This window comes from Drosophila guanche, unplaced genomic scaffold (genome assembly GCF_900245975.1).
Source record: "Drosophila guanche unplaced genomic scaffold, DGUA_6, whole genome shotgun sequence".
Classification (NCBI taxonomy): Eukaryota; Metazoa; Arthropoda; class Insecta; order Diptera; family Drosophilidae; genus Drosophila; species Drosophila guanche.
The window spans coordinates 789255-815485 of record NW_022995752.1 but is presented as its reverse complement, the minus strand read 5'-3'; the positions used below and the strand labels follow the sequence as shown (position 1 = coordinate 815485).

Below are 26231 nucleotides of genomic sequence, written 5' to 3'. Positions count from 1 at the left end.
CTTATTTGTATGCAAACTGTACGCTGAAAGCATAACTCAGACTTCGCACCACAATGCGACTAATTGCCACGAGAGCTGGCATTTGAGCGGTAAAGAGCAATTTAAACTCATTTTGAATGTACTTCAAATGCCACACTGGGTGTTGATTAAATACTTTTGCCATGCGCCATCAGAGGGTACCCTGATGTAGGGGCTTGTGGCAAGGGATATCAGTGCTGGCCCACTTGTTGTCGCACTGCAAGACAAACATCGAAACAGTCGCCATTTTGCATAAAGTGCTAACAAAACTAAACAACGCTACACAAAACAAGCAACTGGCTCGGGCTTGGTCTAGGGCCCAACTCCTGGGGGTATGCAACAATATTTGTCCTGCAGTTGATAAAACTGTCCTTAACTCTGTTGGCCTGGTTGAGGGCGATGGTGGCTGCTGCTGATGGCAGTGCAGGCTCCCAACCATTTGCCGCATTGTCGTTGTGTCTGATGAGTTTTTAAGTACAGGCAATTACAAACGACAACCAAATGCAATCATGTAGCCGCATGGCAGTCGCTCGCTCGCTTGCTTAGCCCAGAGTCGAGTCAAGTTATATCCTGTGCCCAGCGTCTGCTTTCTCCTTGTCCTTTCGCTTTGCGGTTATTTCATTGTGCTGCGGCCAGTTAAGCTGCTTAATTGAATTAGATTTCGTTTTAAAACGTAAAAGGCTCTTGATTTGCTTTTGCACAACTTCCATGACAGCAATTAACATTGGCTTCAATCCCCAAGGATTGACTCTTGAGTGCAGCAAAGGAGATGCCCGGAAATAGAGCTAAATCAGGTACAACAAATTCCCAAAAGCAATATGTGAGTAAGTACTCTTACAACTAAATTTCAAGTGAACAATTTACAAAGAAAAAAAAAGGGATATGCCTGAAGCCGCTGAAGCCGGGCTGGGAACATTTGCAGAGAGTCAAAGTGTCAAGTGGCTGCGTGGCTTGTCGCGGGATCAGATCGGTGCCTGCGACAGGCTCTTCCGCGCCCTGCGCGACGACACGGAACAGGAGTCCACGTATCGCGTGTCAGGCTGCATGAACAGCTTGGGTCTGCGGCCCATGGTGTCGTCTTGCCGCATCAAGACTATCATGAAAATCAGCCATGGCAGCGAGCTGGCCTTCCTGTACTTCCTGTGGGAGGCCGAGTACAAGCCGATCTCTGAGGACGGCCCCACAAATTTCACGGTAAACGAGCAGCTGCTGCTCTCGGCCATTGCCCATCTGGACATGCCGGCCACGTTGCGGGAGTTGGATCGATTGCTGCCACCGGCTACGCACTCTAAGAAGGTGCAGCGACCCGCGGGATGTGCGACAATAAAGCACGAATCGGCACAGGTGGCACAGGTGGCACAGGTGGCACAGGTGGCACAGCCTAAGCCCAAAGGCAGTGGATATTTGAATCCATATTTTGCTCCACTGCCGCGGCCAAAGCAGCTGCCGAAGCCGCTGCAGAAGAGACACTTGGGACCGCCCGATGGCAAGCTGCAATTTCCCGAATACGCCACATACAATGGGATGTACGAAGTGCCAGAGGAGACTTCACGTTGGTTCTCACATTACCAGCTGTCACCCGCCAAGAGGGTGGTCAAGAAACTGCTTTCGGATGAGCTCAATCGCCTGATTTTGGAACCCATTGAGAGGGCGGAGGAGTCCCTGTGTCACACCCATCGTTTAGTCAGGGAGGCAGCGACAAAAAGGCAGGAGGAGATGTCCGAGGCAGTTTTCCAGAGATATCTGTCCCTACTCGACGTCTCCGGCTCCGACCTGAAGGCATCCCGCAAGCGGGTCATCCAACAACTGGAAAAGGAAATCGAGTGCGCAGCTGACAAGATTCGACACTTCTCGAGGCGAAAGCTTATAGAAGTGGCAAAAATCCGCAATGGGAGGCTGAACGGATCGTGTCAGCTGTGCACTCAACTCGTTGTCACGCCTCATATGAAGAGAGCCGATAAGGCCAATTTGTCGCTACTTTTGGGATCTGATTTGAATCCAATTGCACATCCGCTGCCCCAGGGCGAAGGACTGGTTAAAGTGGTGGAGCTGCAAGGCGGTGCGGACCATCCCATCAGCCAATGTGGTGCTGGAGACTGCCAACTGTTGGACGGTAATGAGTTAGTAATTAAATCCAGCAAAGGGCACAAACACTCGCACAGAAGAAAGACCCGTAAGACGTCCAGGCTTAGCAAGAGAAGAACGCGGCAAACCCAAGAAGGTTCCAAGGTTCTCAGCTCAGACTTTAAAAATTTGAGCGAACTCATTCCTCCCTGCAGTCGTACTCTGGAGTGTCCGCTTAAGGGGAAGGTTTACCCCGAGCCAGACTGTTTTACCACAAGGAACAATCATGGTTTGGGGTTTGATTACCTTAAGATATTTAATCTGGCAGCACTGCATGACGTGCAGGATGTGCAGCCGCATTCGGATGACTTTCCCATCGATCTGGAGGACAAGCAGCCGCTAATTAAGAAACTTTTCATTGCCGCCCTAAACAGCAGCTGCAGCAGCGATGAGAGTCCAAGGACCCAGAAAGAGCACGAATGGTCCCCGAAAGCTGTGCTCCAAGCAGCCGCCAACTGCGCCATGGGACTATTTAAGGAAAAAGTGTCCCAAAAGGAAACTTCAGTGGCAGCTGGCGGAGATCAGCAAGTGGAGCTTGAGCAAGTGAAGCTCATTGATCCGAATGACAGACAACAGATCGAGGAACTGCTTAAGTCAGCGCTGAAGCTGATGAAAACAAATCCCAATTATGTGCTGGCAACATTTCCCAATGCACACAGGCTGCCCATGCTGATAGATTGGGTGTCGAATCGTTATGGCAAGCGCTACACACGCCAGGAGATGCAAGACTTGGCGAAGTCCTCGTGCCAACTGATCGAAAAGATCCAACAGAAGGAAGCGGCACGCCAGAAGCGGTTGATGAATGGCAAAATTCCCACCAACCACGAATTGGTCAGCTATGCCCACAAAAAGGCGCTCATGTGCGAGGCCAAGCAAACGAAGAGCGAGTATTACGGGAAGCTGAATCAGTTGGCGCTGGAGGAAACGCGTCTGACGTGGCTGGCACTGCGCGGTGACTCCCATCTGGGTGGCCACATTGGGGACACGTTCTTTGCCTACATGCCAGCTAATGAAGCTGATCTGAAGCGTCATCATGTGTGGCAATCGCGGGACTATCGTGACATGCTGCTGCACAGGCAGAGTCGTGAGCGCCGACGTCAGCTATGAGTGGTCCGAGAGGACAGTGTGGAGCACTTGCTCCACAGTGCCCTCCCGGGCCACTGCACTGCACTGAAGGGTGGACTGGCATTATCTCATGATCTGATTAGTGGCGGGACCAACCGCCCAACCACGTCGTCGTCACTGCTGCTGTCCATTGTTCATTGAAAGTGTTTTCCAATGGAAAATTGTCATTTAAATTGCGCAGTCGCCTACTTATGTAAACCAAACAATGCATAATCCCAATTATAAATGCTGATGCCCTGCACACAGCTCCAAACATGACAAAACAGAGGCTTAGTTTCAGATTTTCAGCTATCTCGCAGTTACCAGTGCACTGCGGGGCACGCTGCTCATTAATTAAGAATGTAAAAAGGGAAAAGGGAAATCAACAACAGCTGCCGTGCCATAGCGACTCCAATGATGCACGTGACACGTGTGTGGCATGCTACTGACAATTCAAAATCGACTCGCTGACAGGAATATGACGCGGACCGTGCAGGGTCTGTGGCGTTGGTGGCTTGCCCCCAGGTCCCCCCCCCCCCCCCCCCCCCCCCCCCCCCCTGGAGTTTATGTATTGAATCAGTAAAGCATGTGACAGGATTATGATATAAATCATTGGATACTTTGCGGCAATTCGATTTAAGTGAAAATCTGCCAGGGCTTAACAGCAGTACAACAACAAAGAAAGAATGCATCAGACAGATGTAACCTGCATATTTGCAGAAACACTTTGCAGCTGTAACTTTGATGCGAGGAGCAGTGAGTGAGCAGTTTCCCCCAGGGGAAACGCATTGTTGCGGACACAGCGGAAGACTGTCGCGATAGCCGAGGGCTAACACAGCTATTGAATAGTACTCCCTGGAGAGCAGTGCCAGTTGCCATTATATTCAATTATACGACAATAACGTGGCGCTTAGGGCGCTGCGGTTGCCCAGAAATTGAAAATAATAATAACGCGGGAGGATAGATAAAAAAGTGCAAGCTGTGGCGGGGCGTGCACAAGGACTTGTCCGAACTATCAGCAAGAAATTATGATTAGCTTTTGGGTAAAGTTTGGTTCGACCGCAGTCAGCAGTTGGCAAGACTCAAAGAGAGAGAGAGAAAGGCAGCCACAGCCAGGGCATAAGCTGAAGCATTGAAGCGGGTGTCATTGAAATAGCTCCACCCCTGAGCACTGGAACCTGGAAGGACAAAAACGGAATTCTGCAAGCGCAACGTTTTAATTTTCCATTGTGTGTGTAATCGTGGCTAATTCCACTCCATTTTGCACTCTTTATAAAGCATATTTTAGAGTTTAAACATCCCGAAGCATACAATTTTTTGCGACTTTTACGCTGGATTATGCCTTGTTCCATTTGCACGCATCATTTTCTTTAAGCACCAACTATCCTTATTTATGCCATTCCACTTAATTATGCCATTTACATATAAAGCTTCCCTTACTTTTGGTTGGGGCGGACGGAGAAAAGAACAATTTGTCACAATTATTGCACACCAAATGACAGGCAAATGAAAACCAAGGAGCTGGAAAACGAGCGAGCTCCGGGAAGGTCGTGCCCCAAGTAGTGTGTGTCTGTGTGTGTGTGTGTGCCGAAAGCTTTGACAAGTTAAATGTGTTTTGTGCCTGCACAATGATGCAGCAAACGTAGTTGGAGCCACCTGCAGAGATCCCTTGTGTGCGGCATTTTGTCATATTTTTTGGTTAATTTCCAAAATGCAAATCATCGATGGAGCACGTCCTGTCTTCTTTTTGACAAATTTCCCCATTCCGGCTCTGCTCGCAAGTGGATGGGCCCGTTACAACTTTGTAAAATCTCTCCTGGGTAGCTCCGTTTGCGACTGAAAATTTGTTGTTGCTTTTGGTGGGATATTTGTGTTGCTGCTTTTCTTTGGGGAGCTGCTCCCCATTTGTTTACAGCTTATTGGAATTGTTGATGTTAGTGGCACATGGTTCAGTTTGCTTTCACATAAATGTTTTCAAGCGCAAGCTCGGAGTTTGTTTCATTTGCATTTCACATGCTACATTTTTAAATGATTCTCTTTAAGTTGAACTTTTCTTGGAAATGAAATAAAGAGAACGGCTTTCGATCGGCAGTGAGCGAAAAAAGCTTTGCTGAGCCGCACTTAACAGCGCATTAACAGAGATACTCTCACGAGCACGCTCTCTCTTGCTCGCTCTCTCTGGCTCGTAATTGCGTTTTGGTATTGAGTATTTTTCCCATGCAAATCCCGAAATCACTCAAGTCGAACGCAGCTTGAGCTCCTTCTTTGCACTCAATGTATGTTCACGATAACGGGTTTTAATAAACAATAAAAGATTGGCTTAAATCCGCTTTCAAGCTCCAAGTGGGCCCAAAGCTTGGTGAGTGCAGTCCGACAGCGGACGAGGTAAACTGGAAAGGAGTGCAAAAAGTGAATTTCATGGAAAAGGCTTTCGCATTGCATCAAATGCGTTTTTAAAGTGTCTGAAGGAATTTTAATTGGAGTTTATAAATTAAACTATCTGTCCGTGCAGGTTTACGTTGGCTAATAAAATGGCGCTTTTGAAAATTTGCATATTTGCGCTCTCTTTGGCTGTGGGTAAGTCTGAACAAAAAAAAGCACTTAATTGCATTTCCCAATTAATAATACGTCGTTAACACAGTATGCTTCCCATTCACCAATACATTTTTCCATAATTTATTCTGACTTTAATGCTCTGCACACAAACACACAATCCCACACACAATCGCCGTCTAATTGTTGAAACCGAAAGCAAATAAACAATCCACCAGCAAATGGAACAATATGCAAATGTTGAATGGACCAAGCCAGACATTTGAAAAACTCTTCCGTGCCACCATCTAAGCTGGACATTTTGTGGTTAAAATTATTTGTTTGCTGTTAGCTCTTGTTTATGTTTATATCTGCACTCGAACCATGTCAATTTGTGTGTCTGATTTCGATGGCAGCAATACACGTGTAAAGAGACAAAAGCCCTGCTCCGTGTCCGACACTTGTTGTAGTTGTCAATTTGCATAGCATTCGGTTAGTTGTCAAGGCCGCACCCAAAAATGCAATACGAAATTCGTGCAATTGTATGCTCGCTTATTGTGTGAAAGCTCATTAAAAGTTTGTTTGTCTCCCCCGTAATGCCCCCCAACTATGCAGAGCATTCAAATTTCATATTGTTAACAAATTGATGTGCAAGCAACTGTTGCACGTGTGTGTGCGTGGGCGTAAGCCGAATTTTGTAATTACATTAAAATGGCCATGAGAAATATTGAAAATAGTGGCAGCTCATAATTGAATGTATTGCAATTCTCGGATCTGCGGCACACTCATACGGGAAATGGCATAAATTAAATCTGTACTCTGGAAAAACGCCTGTCGTGCAGCGAAAACTGCGACGAAACAATGGAAAAGTTTTAATTTAATTGAAGCTCATGTATGCAAAGAGTTTATAATTTATTTAGTTTCGGGTTGGTGTTGAAATTTTTATCCTAAAATATTTTAACATTCAATTGCACAATTTTGTAAGCTCAGCCCGAAGGTGTGTTCAATGAATGACTTGAAAAAAAACCATCTTCAAACTGTTTATTTTTAATCTTTTTATTGTTCAATGAACTCAACACGCGTGCGACATGCACAGCGCTTCAACACCCACAACGTGTGTGTGTGACTTGAATTCAATTGCCGAAAGAAAACGGAGCACAGAAAAAGTTCAGAGAGGGCCCAAAACCCGGGCACAGGCACGGGCACAGGCATAGGCACTCAATTAATCTAGTTTAACCGGACTGGAAACCAAGTCAAACGGGGCTGGCAACGGGCTCCGCCTGACTCTATGACAAACTTGTTGACAAACTGTCGGAGCGGCTGTCAGTGCCGGGGCCGGGTCCAAGTCAGCAACTCAAACCGCATAGGCCACGCTCTGCGACACACTCATCTGCAGCCAAAAAAAAAGAGTACCACAAAAAGGGAGATCAACTTCATATGAGCGCCAAACCGAAAAGGAAATGCCCTTGGCCAGGGTCACAGTTTCAATGAAATTTTAAAAGGAACAAAATTATAAATTAGCAGCAACTTTTTTAAGTCTTGCTCGTGGCTGCAGGAATTTCCCGAGCTATCACTTTGTGCGCATTTAATAGAGTATTAGGCAGCTCAACTTTGAAAGCTTTTGGTACTTTTTCCTGTTTCTTTTTTTGTTGCCCGTCCCGTGTACGAAACATGTTTCAATGACAAGCAGCGACAGCTGCAGCGGCATGAGCAGCGAGCGACACCAACGCCGTCGGCGTCGACTTTGGCATTTTCTGTCGTTCTTCTTGTTGTTGTTGTTGTTGCTGTCGTGGCGAGGTTCTTGTTTTAGTTGTTGCTGCTGCTGCCTGCCTGGCTTAAATGTTGCCTGGCTGGCACTTCACGCACTAATTGCTGTGTGGAATTGTTTCTTTATTAACGTTTAATCGAATGTCAGGCAGCGCAACGTCAGCATCAGGCAACGTGGTGGTTTCTTTTACGTGTTTCTCGAACTCAGTTTACGCCAAGCCTGATTGGAGTGGTTTACCTTGAGCAGTGCTCCCGGCTCCTTGCAGTTGTTGTCGGAAGTGCATGGCTGAAACATTGAAACATTTTACCGCTGATTGAGCGCTGTCTTGGGTTCAAGGCCAACAGCTGATGCGGCTTGAAAACAGCTGTCTACAAGGGACTTTCACTTTTAAGGTCGCAATGTCGCAATATTGGCCAACAAAGCGCAAAAAGCCAACGGAGCAAGCGCTAACTCATATGCATACACATGTACATAAAATGTATGCATAAATGTATGTTTGTACATATTTCTGCATATGTATTTTGAGTCGTTTCAAACTGGTTTCTTGCGCTTAAACAACAAAAAATAACAAATCCACACTGAGCCAAACATTTGGTAAGCCTAACCGGTCTCTCGCCTCTCGCCTCTCTTTGCAGTCGTCCAAACAACGATCGGACAGCAGGCCAAGTACCGTGGACAATTCCGCATTGGTGCGGGTCATCCGCCATCGCAGCGACACTTTCCACCTCGCGATCGCGACCCCGTGGGGGAGGCGGCTGTGGTGCCCAAGCGCAAGCAGGAGGCGGTCGAGTACGAGCCCAGCGAGGAGTGCCCGGAGGCAAATGGCTTCTATCCGGACAGCAAGCAGTGTGACAAATACTACGCCTGTCTGTAAGTGTCAACTTGTCAGTTGTCGAATGGAAGTTGATTGGGGATGGGTTTGGGGATGTAATGTTTGATTGACTGTTCGTTCCTTGCACATCTTCCACGCAGCGATGGTGTGCCCACGGAACGGCTCTGTGCCGACGGCATGGTCTTCAATGACTACACGCCCATCGAGGAGAAGTGCGACCTGCCCTACAACATTGATTGCAGCAAACGGTCCAAGCTACGTGAGTCTTCCTTATTTGTAAACCCAAATCTCACCCGCCATGTGCCCCCCACATTAAGCCCCCCTGCGGTGCCCCTGCCGCACTCTTCGTTCTGGCCAAAATCAAACCATAAACACGCTGCGTGCCCGCACTTATTTGCTCGTTACTTCTGGCTGCGTTTTTTTCCACTTTTGGTTTGTTAACTTATTTATTATGCAAACGGCATGCGAGGCGGTTAACCTAAATTGTTGTCGTCAATAGGTCTTTGGTCGCGAGAGGCTCGAATCTCAAGTCTTTGTTTTATTCGTGATTTTATTATTTGCCCGATGCGAGCGAATTTTTAAGCCCAAACCATCCCCAATTTTCATCCCGTAGCTTAAAGCATAAAGCAGCAAAAGGTCTTTGACATTTGGCCACGTGTAGACCTGAGCATCCTTGAAACTTTTCCACGAAATTCTTTATTCAAGTTTTACTCGCCCGTATCCATGGGTGGCAAAGTTCGGCGTAGAAGGGGAATGCTTTAACGCACAATTTTAAGCATATTAAATATGAACTTTGCTTAGTTTTTAAATCAATTTAGCACCCTGTCTCTTGATGAATAGAATGCCGATGCTAAGTATTTGATATGTGAATAGAAAGAAAAGGCTTCCATGGCAAAGGCTCGATGAGGGGAAAGGCTTTGTTTTGCTTTAAAGTTCTTGAAATGAATTTCCTACCCGCCCACAGAAACGCCCCAATCGTCTCAGCACTGCCCTCGGAAGAACGGATACTTTGGCCACGAGAAACCCGGCATTTGTGACAAGTTCTACTTCTGCGTCGATGGCAAGTTCAACATGATTACCTGCCCGCAGGGGCTGGTTTTCAATCCCAAGACTGGCATCTGCACGTGGCCCGATGAAGTGGGCGTCACCGGCTGCAAGTCGGAGGATATCTTTGAGTTTACGTGTCCCAAGGTGAACGAGAGCATTGCCGTGACCCATCCCCGCTACGCCGATCCCGACGACTGTCAGTTCTTCTATGTGTGCGTCAATGGAGACCTGCCGCGGCGCAATGGCTGCAAGCTCGGCCAGGTCTTCGATGAGGATTCCAAAAACTGTGACTGGGCGCGCAAGGTTCCCGATTGGTAGGATTGGCCCTAAACTTGCTCATTTTATTTCTTATCTCATGTATTTATTTCCCATAGCGCTGACTGGTACAAGGATCGCCTGACTGATGCCGAGCTCGATGAGCTGGAGAACCCGAAACCCAAGTCCACAACAACCAAGCGGCCGCCCCGTGTTCGTGGCCCATCCAGGCGCAAGCCCACGCCCAAGGTGGTCAAAGAAGAGCAGCAGGAGGAGGAGGTCTAAGCATCGACTGTTTAGTATTTAGTGTTCGAAACAGAACTGCAAAATTAAAAGCCTGTAGGAGTTGTAATTAATGATGTGTGGTGTGGCTGGCGGCTGTCTGTTTTAGCCCTAATCCAACTGATTTACCGAGCCACTTGGCAGTCTTCAATGAGAGTGAATGCCAATAGGCAACAATCCGCAGATAGCGCTGCAGAATTAGCCCCTTCCCCCCGCCGCTGAGCCAAATGTAATATGCAGCGGAACTTGTGTGTGAGAAGAACTTGATGGGGTGCCAGAACGACAGGACTTTATGCGCATACAGTGTGCACAATCCGGAGCACTCTCCAGGCCAGTCCTCCGCCCTTGCACTGACATGACGGAATCAATGCTTGTCCCTGCCCTGCAACGACTCCTCGCTGGCAGTTTTTCCAATGCCCTGCAGCGCATAAATTCAATTTGCCGATGAGCGTGCACAAAAGTATGCAACAAAATGGCAACAACTCGACACAGATACCCGCACACACACACAAACAAACACTTACAGAGCTGTGTGTGTGTGTGGCACATGGAACATGTGTATGACGTTTGGCAGACAAGAAGCATTCGATAAAACGCATTGAAATTGCATTGTGAAAATTGTGAGCTGAGCAGTTGAAAGGCGAGATTTACAGTGGCCATTGCAATGGGAAAAGGGACAATCCAAGAAAGAGGGATTGATCGGGGGGTTGAATCTTATTGTTTAAGCACTCAAGTAAAGTCCCCACCCTGCCAGCAAAAGGGATGACAGTTTACTTGGCAATGCTTGAAACATTTGCTTAAATGTATTTATTTATTTATTGATTCGATTGGCAACTGATTACGTCGGTAAGGCTCGGCTCTGGGAACTAGATGCAGCCAAGGAGAACGGCGGCTGCAATGGCACTGAAGTCCGGCCTGAAGTTGGTACTAAAGGATGCTTCATTGCTTGCCAGACAAATTGAATAGAGTCTGGATATGCTCAGTCCTTCCCTTTGATTTCTTTTCTTTTTTTTTGGTGCTTATGAGCCACAGCCAGGACCCATCTAGCGGCGACTTATGACGCAATTCCACGTGACACGGACAGCCACAGCCACAGCCACACAGCAGTCTCCCCCAGCAACCAGCGAAAATGCCTCCGGAGCATCTGGCTCTAATTAATCAACCAACACACACATGGAAGCCCTGACAGCATACACCAAGCTCGCCCTGCTGTCAATAATTTGGCACGTCCTGTAACCTCCGCTGCCCCACGACGTGTCGTTTGCTTCATGTCAACTCGACAATGGACCCCAAGCCCCCATCCACCACAACAAGCGCTGCCTGAGGGTGTCCTCCAGGGCCGGGTCCAGGTCCATCTAAAAAGCATTTCGTCGAACTCAGCGCCTACTTAATCAAGTGTAACATGGACATGTCCAAAGTTCACCTGCCGCTTGACATATTGCGCCGCGACTCTGCAGCTCTCCTGCTAGAGCCCTCAGCCATGTCCTTGCTGGATGGGAGACTGCTTGCTGGCCAGCATGCGTTCGTATCAAATGTCAAATTTGACATAAACAAGTGTTTACATAAAGACAACAACAATTTGCGTAATTGTCACTGGCAGGGAGCAACCAGCAGCAGCAGCAGCAGCGGCGATGTTGTCAGGGGCTCGTTGACTGCTCAAATAGTCAAGGGCTCGGCCCCTAAGGCAGCGGGAATCACAATTCCTCACTCTTGATTGAGGATGCACTCCTCATTGTCTCTCCATTGCCACACGGAGTACTCGCGTGTCTGATTATTTGATGGGGGAAAGTGTTGGGCTTTGGTTACCAAAGTTTGAAGGTCGCAAATGGGCAACAATAAAGCAAGTCTGGGCCTCCTGGTTGCTGCCCACTTGTTTGGCTGCTGCTCATTATTAGCCAAAAAAGAGAAACGATGCTCCGGGAAAAAGTTGATTGTTTGGCCCTTGGGCTATTTGCTTTCTTGATGAAATAATTAAATGTCATTCATTGAGGTCGTTTGCCGCTTATTCTTGGGGCCTTTGCCTGGGTCCCTTGCTGCTTTCTGCTTTCTGCTCTCCACCCCGCCAGTCTAGTGTAATTGTTGACCACTTTCGTATATCCTTTTTGCGCCTTGTGCTGGCTAATTTGTGCAGACAGCGCCTGAGGGTCGGCTACTGCTCGGGTGCGGGTCCTCCCTTTGATTTCAGTTATTGTACGCATGTTGAGCCCTCATCTTCCTTCCTTCCGCATCCTGCTAAGTTCATTAAACTTTTGGCCTGCCTGAGCATTTAGTTTGCTAATTAAGTGTTGCACACTCTTCTGGGCAGCCTTAAGTTTAATAAACTAAACGTCTTTGACGTCACACCTGACGCATCTTGTCTAGGAATTTGCATATTCATAATTGCGGCGTCAGATACAGCCACACAGCCGCAACTGGCAGACAGACAGACAGGCAGACAGACGGGAAGGGAAGGGAGAAAGGCAAGGGAAAGGTCTGAATCAGCTTGACATCCAATTTGGTGCAAAAGTTTTGGGGTCTTGGCCAGTTTTCAATTTGATGAAAGCCATGAGTTCGGTCTCCGTACATCCCTTGCATTTCAGAGGCAGGCTAAAGTTTTGGCAGTGGGAAGAGCCGCAGGAAAATCAATGCTCGCGCCTCAACGAAAGCCAATTGCAGGTGGCACCTAGATGGAAATTCCATGGGGACCATGGGGACCATGGAGACATTTCAGACGCCTTTTTGCTACTCCCAGCAGTCGGCCTGCCATGTTGTGCCAACTTTAAAAGCTGTCAAAATGGACCTCCAAATGCCAACCCAAAACTGTCAAGAGTTATGAATTTGCCAAAACTTACACCCAAAGCAGCCACAGGCACGAGCCAGCAGTGCGTGTGCGTTATGGCATAGGCATCCTCTGGATTACAATTAATGCGAAAAAGCAATTTGAACTGCCGACTGGTAACTAGTACAGCCACCGAGAGCTGTGTTGGTTGGCTCGCCTTAGGCATACCCATATAAATCATATGAATTTATTATGATGATGGCATAAATCATAGAGAGCGAGAGAGCCAGGCAATATATAAAATTGCACCACTTTATGCTATGCTTTTTTGTTGGTGTCGCTTCGAAGCAGCTCGGGATGGGGGCTTGGGGGTCGGTCGGCATTGTTTTCGTTGTTTAAGCACCGCAAAATATGCAATTCAAGCGATACCAGTTGACAACTGGAACCCCAGCCAGCCGCAGCGCCATAACCCCGGAGTGTCAACGGGCTGGTCACTGCACACAGAGTGCACCGCTGCGGCGAAATTTTTAGTCGTCTCTGCCACACGTTCCCGTATTTGTGCTCTCTTCTCTTTCTGCACGGGGGTCCAGTTCGTTGGTCGATGGATGCTCAGCTCAACATCCTAAACATTTTTGTGTTTCATAGAAATGAATTTCTTTGTTTTTGTGTGCTGGGTCTAAGCTTGGGGCGTGTGCACTGCGGCCGCATCCGGAACGGAACGGAACGGATCGGACCCTGGCTCTGGTTGCCTTCTCTCTTTCTCTCTCTCTCTCTCTCTCTCTCTGGCTGGCCATTTGCAATTTGTTTTTAGTGGCCTGTGTGTTGTAGTTTTTTTAGGCGGCTGTCACTTTTCATTGCCCCGGCATGTTCATAATTTCCATGTTAATATTGCCCTTGAGTCACAACTCAGCAATGAAATTAACTCGACTGTGTGCGCGCCCTGTGGTCCCCGCCAAGCCAACAACAAACATGCCCATTGCAATTAGCATATGAGCAACAAACCGTACGAGCCATGTACAGTTAGAGAGCGAGAGAGGCACTGCTGTGGTCAAATTGTGGGCGTGGCCATGCTTGTAATTTATGAAATTTTAGCTTAGGGACTTGTGCAGTCATTTAATGATGAAGGCGGTTAGCGGGCAAGCCGCATTTTTAATTTGATGTACATTTTGGGGATTAGCAATAAGAGCCACGATGATAAAGTATCTGTGAGGCCTGGCCTCTGGCCCGGGAGCTGATCCGTTTTAAGCGGATTAAATAATACGAGCTATCCTTCAAAGGTAAAATGCTCAATAGCAATATGCTGCCTTTCAGTTTAACTAAAGATATTAGTTTTCACTTAAATGTACATACTATGTCGGTTCTTAATATTGTGTGCAGTGTATTCTTGATTAGTGCTTGCTGTTCTTGCACTGTTTATTTCTTTGTCTTCTTTGCACTTTACCGTTTGTTATTGTCCACTGCTTATACCAGCACGATGCATCGCTATGCACAAGACGGTGCTTGTGCACTCTCTTTCTCATAGCTGCGCTTACGTAAGTGTTAAAGAGAGCGAGCGCAGGCAGAGCGCTGATGCTCAAGCACAGATCAAAAGAGAAACGGTAACAAGAGATCACCGTGCGAGCGTGAGGCTCTTCAGCAGGCTGGTTGGGTAGAGAGAGAGATGGAGATAGAGCTGCAAGCTGCAGACAATGAGAGTCTGAGAGGAATGGTTTTCAATGCTCTCAGTACAATCGTTGGTTAAAAGCTTGCTTTGGAATTCTGCTAATTGTACGACATAGAAAATGAACCGTTTAAAATTTTAATCCGAAATATTTTATGTATTCCATATATTCTATACATTATTTAAACATATTATGCATGTTATTTTCACCTAAACCAAACATAAAGTTCTCTGCAATTGCAAACTTTTGCGCAGCCACAACTTTAAACAACCTCATACACTAGTCGAAACTGGGGAAACAATTTCCAAACAAAATATAAATTCTGTCGAATTCTTGTGGGAGCATTTAAAAAATGTATGCGGTCAGTGATTGCTGTTGCCCCACTGTCTCTGCCGTTGGCACTATTGCTTTTCGCCACAATGCTGAGCCTCCGCTCTCTTCCTATCTCTCTCTCTCTTTCTGTCCCTCTGTGTCCTTTTGCGCTTTTGCAGCTTAATTTAAAACAGCGCAGAAATCAATACACACCTACTCTACTAGATGGGATACTCGGATATTCCGAAAAAGTTTCCTTTTTGTTCTTTCGATTGAGATAAGCGAGCGGCGAATTGAGCAAAGGCATTTCGTTAGTTATCTCATAATAAAATCGCATAGAAAATGGAAATTTCCAATTGCACTTCCAAGCCAATGTCGACGGGGTTTGGCTTACCAAATTTTATTATTTTGTTTTTCCTAAAGACACGAGCATAAGTCTTTAAGGTGTCGCAGTCCAAGCTGCTATGGGACACGAAGACGTCCTCACAGGCGCTCGTCAGGCGCTTGGAGACAGCGCGGCAGCTTAAACTATGCAGCAGCAATCTGTGCTAACAACAAACTTGGTCGAGAGAGTGTCTACGCTTGACTGTGCTGCATATTTAAAGGCGCTTAAGTGCTGGCAAAAAGTGCAACCTGAACCTGGAGTGGAAGTGGAAGTGGAAACGGAAGGATATAAGTAGAGTGGAGTGAGGACAGGGACAGGTACAGGAGCACACTGCATGCGTCGTCATCTGGCACATCATTCATGCTGTTTTTGAGCCCTGATTGTTTTGAGTGTCTGGCACACACGAACACACCCACACACACCCACACACACCCACACACGTGCACAACAATAGTTGTAAGAATTGATTGCATTTGTGTCTGCTGCCAGGAGTCACTCCCCATTCAGACAATGTCGTTGGCATGGTAAGTGCAGACTCCTCCGGACGCCCTTGTTTATGCCTAAAAAGCTCCCAGAGCCCTTGCACTTGGCTGCTCTGTCACTCGAAAGCTTCCGCACTCGTTCGTGTGTGTGGGAGCTGCAGCCGTTAGCCTTTGCCAGTGACTGACCCTGCCTGCCTGGCTGCCTGGCTGCCTTCCTGCCTTGTTTCGCAAATAGTCAAACAATGGCAGTTTAGGGCCGTCGACGCCTCCGACAATCGTCAAGTGTGGCAGATAATCACTGCACTGGCACCAGCTCCCTGCACCCAGCACCTAGCACCTTTCTCCGCTTCAAATATTGACTGCTTTGCATATTGATTGGCCTTTGTCTCTGCACCAAGGCTGCCGTTCTTGACGCTATACGGCCGTGGCAGCCAACATGCCAACGACACCTACATCATCAACTTGTTGACACTTAAACATCGGCAGCCAGCAGCAGCAGCAGCAGCAGCAGCATCCTGCTTGCAACCTTGCTCTCTCGCTTCCCCCCTCAGTTTATGGCTATGAAAAACACTTTATGCTCTGCTCTGTTCTGTTGCGTTGTGCGTTGACGTTGTTTGACATTGTAGAAATTGCTTTTAATTAAAATATTCCGCGCGGCAAATAGCGCGCTCTGCTGGGGATGCGGGTGGGGCAAACAATATGCGAGGCGGGCGGGCTGGCGGACTGGCGGACTGGCGGTTGGGTGGCTACGGCTCCTAGCTCAAGCCCTAGAGTAACGCTTTTTTCTTCGCGGTGTCGCATCCATAGCTACTCCTACTATATGTGGCTCCTGTGTGCTCGACTGAGAGACATTGTGCTGCTGAAGAGTTTATTAGTTCAATTTGGGATACAGGGCTAATATGGCTTGAATTTAATTTGAATTGAATTCAGGCATACAGCCCTCGAGTGTTGCTTTGAGCTTTGCTGTTGAACTCTTTGCATCTGACATCTCCCATTGCAATTAGCTGCCGGGTCCCACCCCTCGGCTCATCCCAATGCAATTTATGTTGATTAGTTTGCATCTTGGAGCAACTCAAGCGACTCAAGCTTAATGAATGAATTGTTCGGGGTAGTGGGGTTGGCTCCCTTCTTGGCATTTTTTCAACAAAATCCGCTTAGCAACTTTATAATTAGCCAGCCAGTTGACGTTGTAGGCGTCACATTGTACACTCGTTGTCAATGGGCCACAAATCCAGCCGTCAACTTGGACTGGGTTCTCCCATAGCTATGGCAATTGATTGCATAATCTTTAAGCTCGGCCAGCGACAGCAGACGAAAGGCGAAATGGAGAACTGAGAAAAAATCAATGGAAATAAATCACCGAGAAGCGTGCGGCAGACTCGTAGTCAATTTTTTTGTTTGCCTCAACCTAGACAACTGCCACGTCCGTCCGTCGATGCCACGCGAGACTCCCCCCACTAATCGGGTCGTTAAATTGATTAATTTCTTTATTTGCACAACCGAAGGAAAATGTGGTTAACTTCGAAAGGGGTTTCGGTTTTGTCTTGTGCCCAAAGCCATCAAATATATGTGGCATTACCGGGAGTTCTTGAGTTGTTTTAAAGATCTACTGCATGGAAATTAATTGAAATCTATAATTATGCCAGCACCAGTTCAACACGGTTCTTTTCTCTGCTACACCAAGGCACATCTAGCTGTTGTCTCTCTGTGCGTGGTGAATAAGTTATTGCTCCTCCCCGCAGCGGAGAACGTCACCTTGCAAGTAAATTCACCTTCCACTAAACGAAGGAAACTTGCTGGTATTTCCCATCTATACTTCCTTCTCTTTGTTATTGTTGTTGTTTTCGATAGCTTTAGCTAAGAACAGAATCTTTAACGTCAGCGCCCCAAGCGCTTGTCGCGACCCGCGGCGCATATTTGGATTTCAGTTTCAACGCCGCCAATTTTGATGGATTAATGGAGCTGGGGCGACATTTGTTGTCATTGTCGGCATCTTGGCGTCAAACAAAAGCGTAACAGCGGCGTGGCGTCAGCTGCGGGGGAGTGTGGGCTGGGGGCTTGCCAGCGATTAGCTTCGGGTCGTTTGTCTTAGCCAGCGGGGTCTAAGGGGGGTGGGATGTGTGTGTGTGTGTGTGTGCGTGTACTTCATTCATAGAATGCGGAAAGGTGATTATACGCTTGGGGTTCGGCGGGGGTTCACTAATTTTGATCGATAAGCCAACACTGTCTACCGATGCCAGCAGATATTCCCCCCCTTAATTGGCATCAGATGTTGCCACAGTTCCTGCTTGATTGGCCGAAAAGTTTTTCGTTTTCGATTTTTCAAGTTAAAGGCGAGTGCGAGTTGGGAAACTTTTAACCCAAGGACTCAGTCGGGCCCAGCACCTCCGCTTCCTTTCCATTCGCATGGCTTGCTCAATGGCCGAACGCAGCACCAACACACCCACAAAATGTTTATGTGCGAGTATTCGTGCGATTCTTCTGTAAATTGTGTGCACAAACCTGGCATGAAGTGTGCACTGACTAGCCCTGCCACATGGACAGGCATTGGCATTTGCATTTCTGTCTGCCCCAACAGCCCTTCAGTTACCTATGGCGCCCACTAGCTGTGATTTCGTTTTGCACAATCTTCCTTTTCCTCTCTCTCTCTATCTCTATCTCGTATCTCCACGCCATCGCGTGACTTATCCTCATCCGTTTCACCCTTCCGGCCAGCACACACCACACAACACCACACCACGCCACACCACACCACATCACACCACACTGATGCTCATTTCGCCAGCGCCAACTAAAAATGCATTTCCTGTCAAGTGTAAAAAGGAAATGATGGGATGGGATGCTCTCCGGCTTTAACGTGCAATCAATCATTGCCGTACCTCTCCTATGCACCTCCAGCCCTCATCGTTTGCGGTGCTAAAGTCAACGAAGTCGGGTTTATTAAGTCTGGCAAATAGTGTTAAGTATTTGTCAAATGTGAAATGTCAAAGAGCTCTGCTCAGCTGTGCTGGCTGGCAGGTTCCTGTTTCCTGGTTATCCACACACATTTGATTTTAATTGCAACGCTGATAGGCAATTGAGCCCTTGTTCCTTTTCCTGTTCTGGCCGCTCTCCCTGTCCCTGCCACAGTTCTCTGAATGACACGGCCAATTTCGGGCGAGGGAAATTTAACAAACGCATTCCATTGTGAAAGATGTACAGAAAGAAAAAAAGAAAGTTAAAGAATGTTGAGATAATATTGGGATTGAAAAACTTGAACATTAAACTTCCCCAACGCTTCCTTATTTATCCGCAGCAAGGGGAGAGCCGGGAGACCGTGGGGAATAAGCTATTGATCCTCACCACAGCGGACGAAGTCACGCTTATTCACCTAGATCTAGGCTAAGGTAGAGTCAAGTACACAACCATAACTACATAATTCTACGTTTGTCAAGTGTTTTCTTAAACTTAAGTAAAATCAGAAGGCAAATCCTAAATCCAGCATTTGAGCTCCATATGTGCATATCATCTCAATAATTCTCGCTCTCTCTCTCTTTCCGTTATTGTCTGCCTACGCATCTTGATGGGCTGTGGTACGTGTTCGGGCACTGTAATCGGATGTTTATGGCACCACACCAACCTCTGAGACGAGCCGTGCACAAAGGCCCATGGCCCATGGACGTTTCACGCACTTTCAATTTGGTTTGAACAGCGATCGCCTCTTATTTCAAGTTCAGCGTAATGCTCCAAATGGGCCGCAGAGTTCCTTGAAATCGCTTAATTCCAACGATTCGAACCGCTAAAATGAGTTGACAACTTTTTCCGGGTCTATGGGGGAATTTCCAAGAAAAACCTTTTCGGACCGACCTTCAGTACTTTTGGTGTTAATTAAAGTCCCACATCCAATGACCCGTTTCCGTTCTTGTCCATTTTTCCCTGATGGAGCTGGAGCAGCTGCTGCTGATTCGTTGTGGGGACATTTAGCATAAACTTTTGTAATTTTGTATTCCTTTCAAAGTCTTAAAACTCAAATTCTTAGAAAATCGTTCTACCACTTTATGTTATATTTGACCTCAGAGAGTGTCCCATTCAGGTGTGTTCCAAGAAATAAAAGGAGCTCTATAATTAGTAACCCGCTTTGGCACAGTTGTTGAGAGATATTTCATGTACCTACCGTACATAACTGTGCCAATTGTCTGCTTGGTGGTGGGTACAACCATGGACACCCACCATAAAGTAAACACGAAATGGGAACAAAAATAAATTTTCTGAAACGAAAAACTGAAAATCATGCCGCAAATGAAGCAAACGCTACTGACATACAAACGGGCATCCAAAGTGAAGCAAAAGTGACAACTCCCCTCTATTTATTTGCGGCAGGTAGAGAGGGGGCTAACCTGACGACGATTTTTGCGCTCCATTGGCGCGCATGTCTCGAAGAAAAACAAAATGAGTGTCAAGTGCTGAACCCACAGCGTGGTGTAATGGCTAAAAATGCCTGCGGGGGGGCTGCCGTGAAAAGGTGCTGAGTTGACAATGGGAAAGTTAATTGAATGGTACTCAAATCGCAATTAATTACGCTCACACCCCGCAGTAGGCCTACAAGGAAGCGGCGGCAATGGGCTGAACTTGAAATCAAAGTTCGAAACGAAATGAAAACGAAACCGAGTCCGAAATCGATACCAAAGCGAAGACAAAAACCAGTTTCGCGAACAATTGTCAAATATTGTCAACTACTTTTGTGCCCATTACTGGTTTGGCCACAGCGCCACTTCTTATGGCTAATTCTGTTGGGGGCTGTGTCGCCCCATATAAAGTGACAAGCGACGGGAGTGAACCGCATCATTAAGTCAACGTCGTTCGCAACGCCAAGAGTTGGGTCGGGGAATTCAAGCCTCATTCTCACAACAAACACGGATACTGAAGTGCCAGTCAATCTTTCGAAATGCAAGCCAAAGTAAGTCGAAGGATCCAAAGACACATTTCAACAGCTCATGAAGTGGTTCCCCTCCAATCACAGGTTCTGACTGTTGTTTCCCTTTTGGCGATCGCCGGCTGCTGCAGCGGAGGATTCGCTGGCTACCATCCGGCCACATATGCCACTTACCAGGCTCCAGCAGCCGTCTATCAGCAGGCGTACGCCGCTCCAGTCTACCAACACGTGGCTCCAGTGCTGGCCAAGAGCGTGGTGCCCGCGGCGCCCGTTTACACAAAGTCCTATGCCCTGCCAGCTGTTGCCAGTGTCAAGCACGTGGAGGTGGAGTCGGCGCCACGTTACGACTTCTCCTATGGAGTGCACGATTCCGTGACCGGAGACATCAAGAGCCAAGCGGAGACCCGCGACGGTGGCAATGTGGTCGGCTCGTATAGCGTGCTCGATGCCGATGGCTTCAAGCGTACGGTAACCTACACCGCTGACGATATCAACGGATTCAATGCCGTGGTCCAGCGAGAGCCTTTCGTACTCGCCCGTTCCGCCCCTGTCGTCTCTCTGCCTGCACCCATATACTACCCTCAGCAGACGCAAATCCACCACCAGCAGCAGCAGCACATCTTCGCTTCCCCCCCTCAGCAGGTCAGCCAGCAGCACGGTGAAGTTGTAGAGGCACCGACACAGCCCGAGCTTGAACCCACTCCTGTGGACTACACCGAAGGACAAGAACAGCAGCAGCAGCCCGACTACCCCCAAGATCAGCAGTTCCCTCCCTACTCCCCTGCCTCGCCAGCCGCCCCTCCCGCTGCCGTGGACAACAACGATGACTCCGATGTGGTTGAGGCGCGCTCTGCTGCCCCCAGCGAGAACACCACCTCCACAGTCGCACCAGCGCCTGTTAACGAGGAGAACAGTGGAGACGACAAAAAGTCGGCCTAGATTGTGACACACCTGAAATTTGTTGAAACAATAAATGCGAAATAAATTGGAAACGAAACAAAAAATTGTATTACAACGCGGCTCCACAATTTCATGTTGAGGGTGTTAAATAAGTATTCGGAAATTTAATTAATTGTATTTAAAACTTTTAACTCAATTACAAGAGTTAATATCATTGTCGTCTCATTATTCAACAATCAATTGCGCATGAGCCAGAACCGTTAAGCGTTAATATTTAAACTGCCAACGAGATTTGCAGATTCAGCTCAGCTGAATTACTTGTGTGCATTTACAGGGAGAACAATTTTGACCAAGACATTTGTGGATCTAAGATCAACGAGGGCCCCTTTCTTTGATATTCGAATCTGGCGGGCAATTTCTAGTTGCAGATTTCACTCGCCGAAAGACAAGGTCGGTGATCTGAACGAGCGAGCTGAAACGAAGAACTAGTTCACAAGTGACCCTTTACAGTAAATTAAACGATGCCCAACACCGCACCATTGCAAAATATATTAAAACAATATTCATGCGCATTCGATTAACATTCTCATAAAACTGTGCCAGTACAGGAAAATTATAGAGAAAGTACTGTATAACAATATTTTTCGGTGTAGTTCTAAGGATCAGGCGGTATATTTGATCGATAAGTTCGCGGTCACGCTCTGACCGTTTAGACGCAGGAGAGGATTTCCCTGACCATCGAATGGAAAGTTCAAACACAAATTTGTACATAATAAGGTCATTAGACCTACAATCAAAAAAAAAAGGAGAAATTATAACAAGCCAAATTTATTCTTGAAACGGATTAAACTATTTTTCCAGTGTTAAAAGTCTTTTCCACCTATTAATATTAAATAGAACATCAAAATCGAGGAATGTGATTTAAGACTACGGTATATTTTGAAACTGTATGGTATATTTCGGTATATTTCTGAGGATCGGCGGTATATTTGACGATAAATCAACGGTCACACTGCCCAAACACAAGCTTGCTTTTCAAATTAAACGGTAAAACATTTTTCTCCTCATTTCTCAGTTGCCAAGTAGAAAATTTTTGTGAAAAAAAAATCGTGTAAAATTGTAAGTGCTTTTAACCAAACGTGAAGGCACACACGCACGCATTGACGACGCGTTTTGCACATAACCTGAAGGTAAAGAAAAGGGACCCCTATTCCGTGCCCTTTGTGTACCCCTTCCGTCCGTCCGTTCCCTTGTCTCTATCGCAATTCGCGAATGCAGCGCCTTCGCCTGTGTGCAAATGGCGGCTGCCTGCAGCTGTTGCTTTGTTGTTGTTTCTGGCATGGGCCTCCGAAAAGCCGGTCTTTCTGCCTGCGTCTTTGCCTTCTCTTCTTTCGTCTCTATCACTCTGCCGCCTTTGCGATCTCTGCTTAGCGCCGTTCGCTCAAAAGGAGAAGCAAAGAAAAGGAAGAAATAAATCAAAGCAGCCCTTGTCATTTCGTCTTTCACACTTCTTTGCAACATCATTTATTTCAGTTCTACACTCTACACTTGTCATTCGAGGAGCAACTGGAGCTAATCAAAATTTTATTTGAACAATAATTTGAATAAAACAAAATTTTCGTCATGAGTAAAGCGGATGCAAATACACGCCAGGGCTCGTACAAGTCAAACACAATTAATACGCAGGTACGTGTTGCAGCGGTCCAAGGCGGGGTCGGAATTAACCTCACTTTTGCTAATCTGGTAGGACTCTCGCATGCGTCGCCATGAGGTTACCATCGAGTTGCGAAAGTCCAAGAAGGAGGATCAGATGTTCAAGCGTCGCAACATCAACGATGAAGACCTCACCTCTCCGCTGAAAGAACTAAATGGCCAGTCGCCGGTGCAGCTGTCGGTGGATGAAATTGTGGCGGCCATGAACAGCGAGGATCAGGACAGGCAGTTCATGGGCATGCAGTCGGCACGCAAGATGTTGAGCCGCGAGCGCAATCCACCCATTGATCTAATGATTGGCCATGGCATCGTACCCATCTGCATTCGGTTTCTTCAAAACACCAGCAAGTAAGTAAACCATCAGCTGTATGTTTGTACGTTACAGTGACCCCCTCCAACCACCACCTCAGTACCATGTTGCAGTTTGAGGCAGCCTGGGCATTGACAAACATTGCCTCGGGAACATCTGACCAGACACGCTGTGTCATCGAGCACAATGCGGTGCCGCATTTCGTTGCTCTGCTGCAGTCGAACTCCATCAATCTTGCGGAGCAGGCCGTATGGGCATTGGGTAACATTGCCGGCGATGGAGCCGCTGCTCGGGACATTGTAATTCAACATAATGTCATCGAGGGCATTTTGCCGCTGATTAACAACGAGACTCCGCTTTCGTTTTTGCGGAACATTGTCTGGCTGATGTCGAATCTGTGCCGCAACAAGAATCCTTCGCCGCCCTTTGAACAAGTGAAAATATTACTGCCAGTCCTGTCGCAGCTTTTGCTTAGTCAAGATATTCAGGTATTAGCCGACGCCTGCTGGGCTTTGTCATATGTCACCGATGATGACAACAACAAGATTCAGGCGGTCGTTGACTCGGATGCAGTTCCTAGGTTGGTAAAACTTTTGCAAATGGATGAGCCGAGCATTATTGTGCCAGCACTGCGCAGTGTGGGCAACATTGTCACTGGCACCGATGTACAGGTCAGTAGACAGAATCGAATGTTACTTTGTGGGCTATTAGCTAATGCCAATTGTTCTTTACAGACGGATGTTGTTATTGCTGCGGGTGGCTTGCCCCGACTGGGTCTGCTGCTGCAGCACAACAAGAGCAACATTGTGAAGGAGGCTGCTTGGACTGTTAGTAATATAACAGCAGGTAATCAGAAGCAAATCCAAGCAGTTATTCAGGCTGGCATATTCCAACAACTACGCCACGTGCTCGAGAAGGGCGATTTCAAGGCACAAAAAGAGGCCGCTTGGGCAGTGACCAACACGACAACATCGGGCACCCCTGAGCAGATTGTGGATCTGATCGAGAAGTTCAAAATATTGAAGCCATTCATTGACTTGCTCGATGCCAAAGATCCACGCACCATCAAAGTTGTCCAGACGGGCTTGGCCAATCTCTTTGCGCTGGCCGAGAAACTTGGCGGCACTGAAAATCTCTGCCTCATGGTCGAGGAGATGGGCGGATTGGATAAACTGGAAACATTGCAACAGCACGAGAACGAAGAGGTGTACAAGAAGGCTTTCGCTATTATCGATACCTACTTCAGCAATGGCGACGACGAGGCCGAACAAGAGCTCGCACCCCAGGAAGTAAATGGAGCCCTCGAATTTAATGCCACTCAGCCAAAGGCTCCAGAGGGTGGCTATTTATTCTAGGCCTATTTTATCACTCATCCCTCATACATACTATATACTATGCCAAGTACATATTCCACGTCAAACAACTTTAACCTTTCCATCGCGATAGGCTCACACTTAGTGCCCTCATTGTCATCTTCTACACACAGCACACAAAACTAACCCAAAAACAGAACACACTCAAGCATTTGGAGAGTAACAGACACAGATATTTTTGCTTACCTGTATCAGCATGACATTCCCACCTCATTGGGTGATACGGGAAGCCATTTACCACTCCTACGGATTAACTGAATCTCTGGTAATGCATTTTACAATAATTTGCTACATTTTTTAACACGTGAAGGCAACCATTCGACTCAGCTGTGCTGTTAGAGCATTGCCCTGTGACGGTTGTTTAGGTCGTCAACCTGAAAAGTATGTGTGGTGTTTTTGGTAACCTTTTGGGCCCCCGTTTCAAACATTATTTTAGGTTGTTAGTATTTATTTATGTATACAGATTATGCTTCTCCTATCCACCTGCGCGCAAGCATTACAACAATTTACAATCCCAGCACCAATGTCCTCATCCTTGATTCGTAATATTGTATTTTTAGTTCATGAATAAAAAATGAATTGTTCGCATGATTAATTATATTCTTTTCCCAATTCGTATACATTTATCTTATCAGTCATTAAATTGTACCCTTAATTACTGTTCGAGAATATGTACTCTTTCACAAATCGACATTACTGATTGATGCATTTGTGATTAAATAAAATAAAATATATGTGAGTAACAATGACATGATTTATACATGTAAAATTGCCATGTGGTGTGTGTCTATATTCTATATCAGATCTACGCCGTCAGGTGTCGTCACTGAGTCTTGTAGTTAAGCTGTAGTTATGTTGTAGACAATTTTATTGAAATGAAATTAATAAAATAAATATTCTAAAATAGTGACGTGAATTATACATGATCCACGTCGCTAGGTGTCGCCACTGAGGCATGTATGTAAGCTGTAGATATTTTTGAGAAATTTGTTTGTAAATTTCTTGTTTGTTTCGGCAGAATTTTCATTCGTCGCCAAATTGGAGTGAACAATTACACTGATCAGATCAGATTATTCGGATCTTTAAAGAGCGCTGGGTAGAACAATCGTCCTAAGAATGGTTATATTTATCGTTAAGAATGTGAGCTAATAAATCCTCTGGCGATAGATCAAATGTGAACTGGACACCGTTGCGGACTAACTTCACTGCTTCTCCATCTGCAGCTACACGAGAGTACACATGTATACACTAAATCACCCATATACGCGCACAGCGACCCCAATCCAGATTAGATAAAATGATTAAACAAGAACTATGGAAACACAAAACGAACCACACAGCTCAATTCAATCAAAAGTGACGGGACAGATAGCAGCATCAGCATCCGCGGCAGGCAGCGGTCCAACACAAAAACCAAAACTCATGAACGGTGGACGGTGGACGGTCGGACGCTGCGGAACACC

The 26231-nt window shown here is 46.8% G+C and overlaps 4 protein-coding genes across 5 annotated transcripts; all 4 read left to right on the top strand.

Moving 5' to 3' along the window:
* The first annotated feature begins 868 nt into the window (after positions 1–868).
* On the top strand, positions 869–3525 carry LOC117587654. The gene has a single exon (XM_034278544.1). It carries the CDS (start codon positions 901–903, stop codon positions 3247–3249), a length of 2349 nt encoding a protein of 782 aa, XP_034134435.1. The 5' UTR covers positions 869–900; the 3' UTR covers positions 3250–3525.
* A 2055-nt stretch (positions 3526–5580) lies between these two features.
* Positions 5581–10036, top strand: LOC117587902 (protein obstructor-E). 2 transcript variants are annotated; one of them, XM_034278881.1, is made up of 6 exons: positions 5581–5605; positions 5759–5823; positions 8182–8416; positions 8519–8637; positions 9343–9739; positions 9800–10036. In XM_034278881.1, the coding sequence occupies exons 2-6, from the start codon at positions 5778–5780 to the stop codon at positions 9963–9965; spliced, it is 963 nt and encodes a 320-aa protein (XP_034134772.1). In that variant the 5' UTR covers positions 5581–5605; positions 5759–5777; the 3' UTR covers positions 9966–10036. The 2 variants fall into 2 exon arrangements, with proteins under 2 accessions (XP_034134772.1, XP_034134771.1); XM_034278880.1 differs by having other exon boundaries at positions 5581–5631.
* Positions 10037–20298: 10262 nt separating this feature from the next.
* On the top strand, positions 20299–21468 carry LOC117587527. Its single transcript, XM_034278328.1, has 2 exons — positions 20299–20496; positions 20560–21468. Exons 1-2 carry the CDS (start codon positions 20485–20487, stop codon positions 21409–21411), a joined length of 864 nt encoding a protein of 287 aa, XP_034134219.1. The 5' UTR covers positions 20299–20484; the 3' UTR covers positions 21412–21468.
* A 945-nt stretch (positions 21469–22413) lies between these two features.
* LOC117587524 (importin subunit alpha) lies at positions 22414–25359 on the top strand. Its single transcript, XM_034278325.1, has 5 exons — positions 22414–22562; positions 22906–23058; positions 23120–23433; positions 23496–24066; positions 24130–25359. Exons 2-5 carry the CDS (start codon positions 22996–22998, stop codon positions 24748–24750), a joined length of 1569 nt encoding a protein of 522 aa, XP_034134216.1. The 5' UTR covers positions 22414–22562; positions 22906–22995; the 3' UTR covers positions 24751–25359.
* The last annotated feature ends 872 nt before the right edge of the window (positions 25360–26231 follow it).

Bases quoted from the DNA above. Each gene is read 5' to 3' on its own strand.
- LOC117587524 (XM_034278325.1), top strand. From the start codon at position 22,996: ATGAGTAAAGCGGATGCAAATACACGCCAGGGCTCGTACAAGTCAAAC. The intron at 23,434-23,495 runs GTAAGTAAACCA...CCACCACCTCAG, and splicing joins TTTCTTCAAAACACCAGCAA to TACCATGTTGCAGTTTGAGG. The intron at 24,067-24,129 runs GTCAGTAGACAG...TGTTCTTTACAG, and splicing joins TCACTGGCACCGATGTACAG to ACGGATGTTGTTATTGCTGC.
- LOC117587654 (XM_034278544.1), top strand. From the start codon at position 901: ATGCCTGAAGCCGCTGAAGCCGGGCTGGGAACATTTGCAGAGAGTCAA.
- LOC117587902 (XM_034278881.1), top strand. From the start codon at position 5,778: ATGGCGCTTTTGAAAATTTGCATATTTGCGCTCTCTTTGGCTGTGG. The intron at 5,824-8,181 runs GTAAGTCTGAAC...CTCTCTTTGCAG, and splicing joins TGCGCTCTCTTTGGCTGTGG to TCGTCCAAACAACGATCGGA. The intron at 9,740-9,799 runs GTAGGATTGGCC...TATTTCCCATAG, and splicing joins GCGCGCAAGGTTCCCGATTG to CGCTGACTGGTACAAGGATC.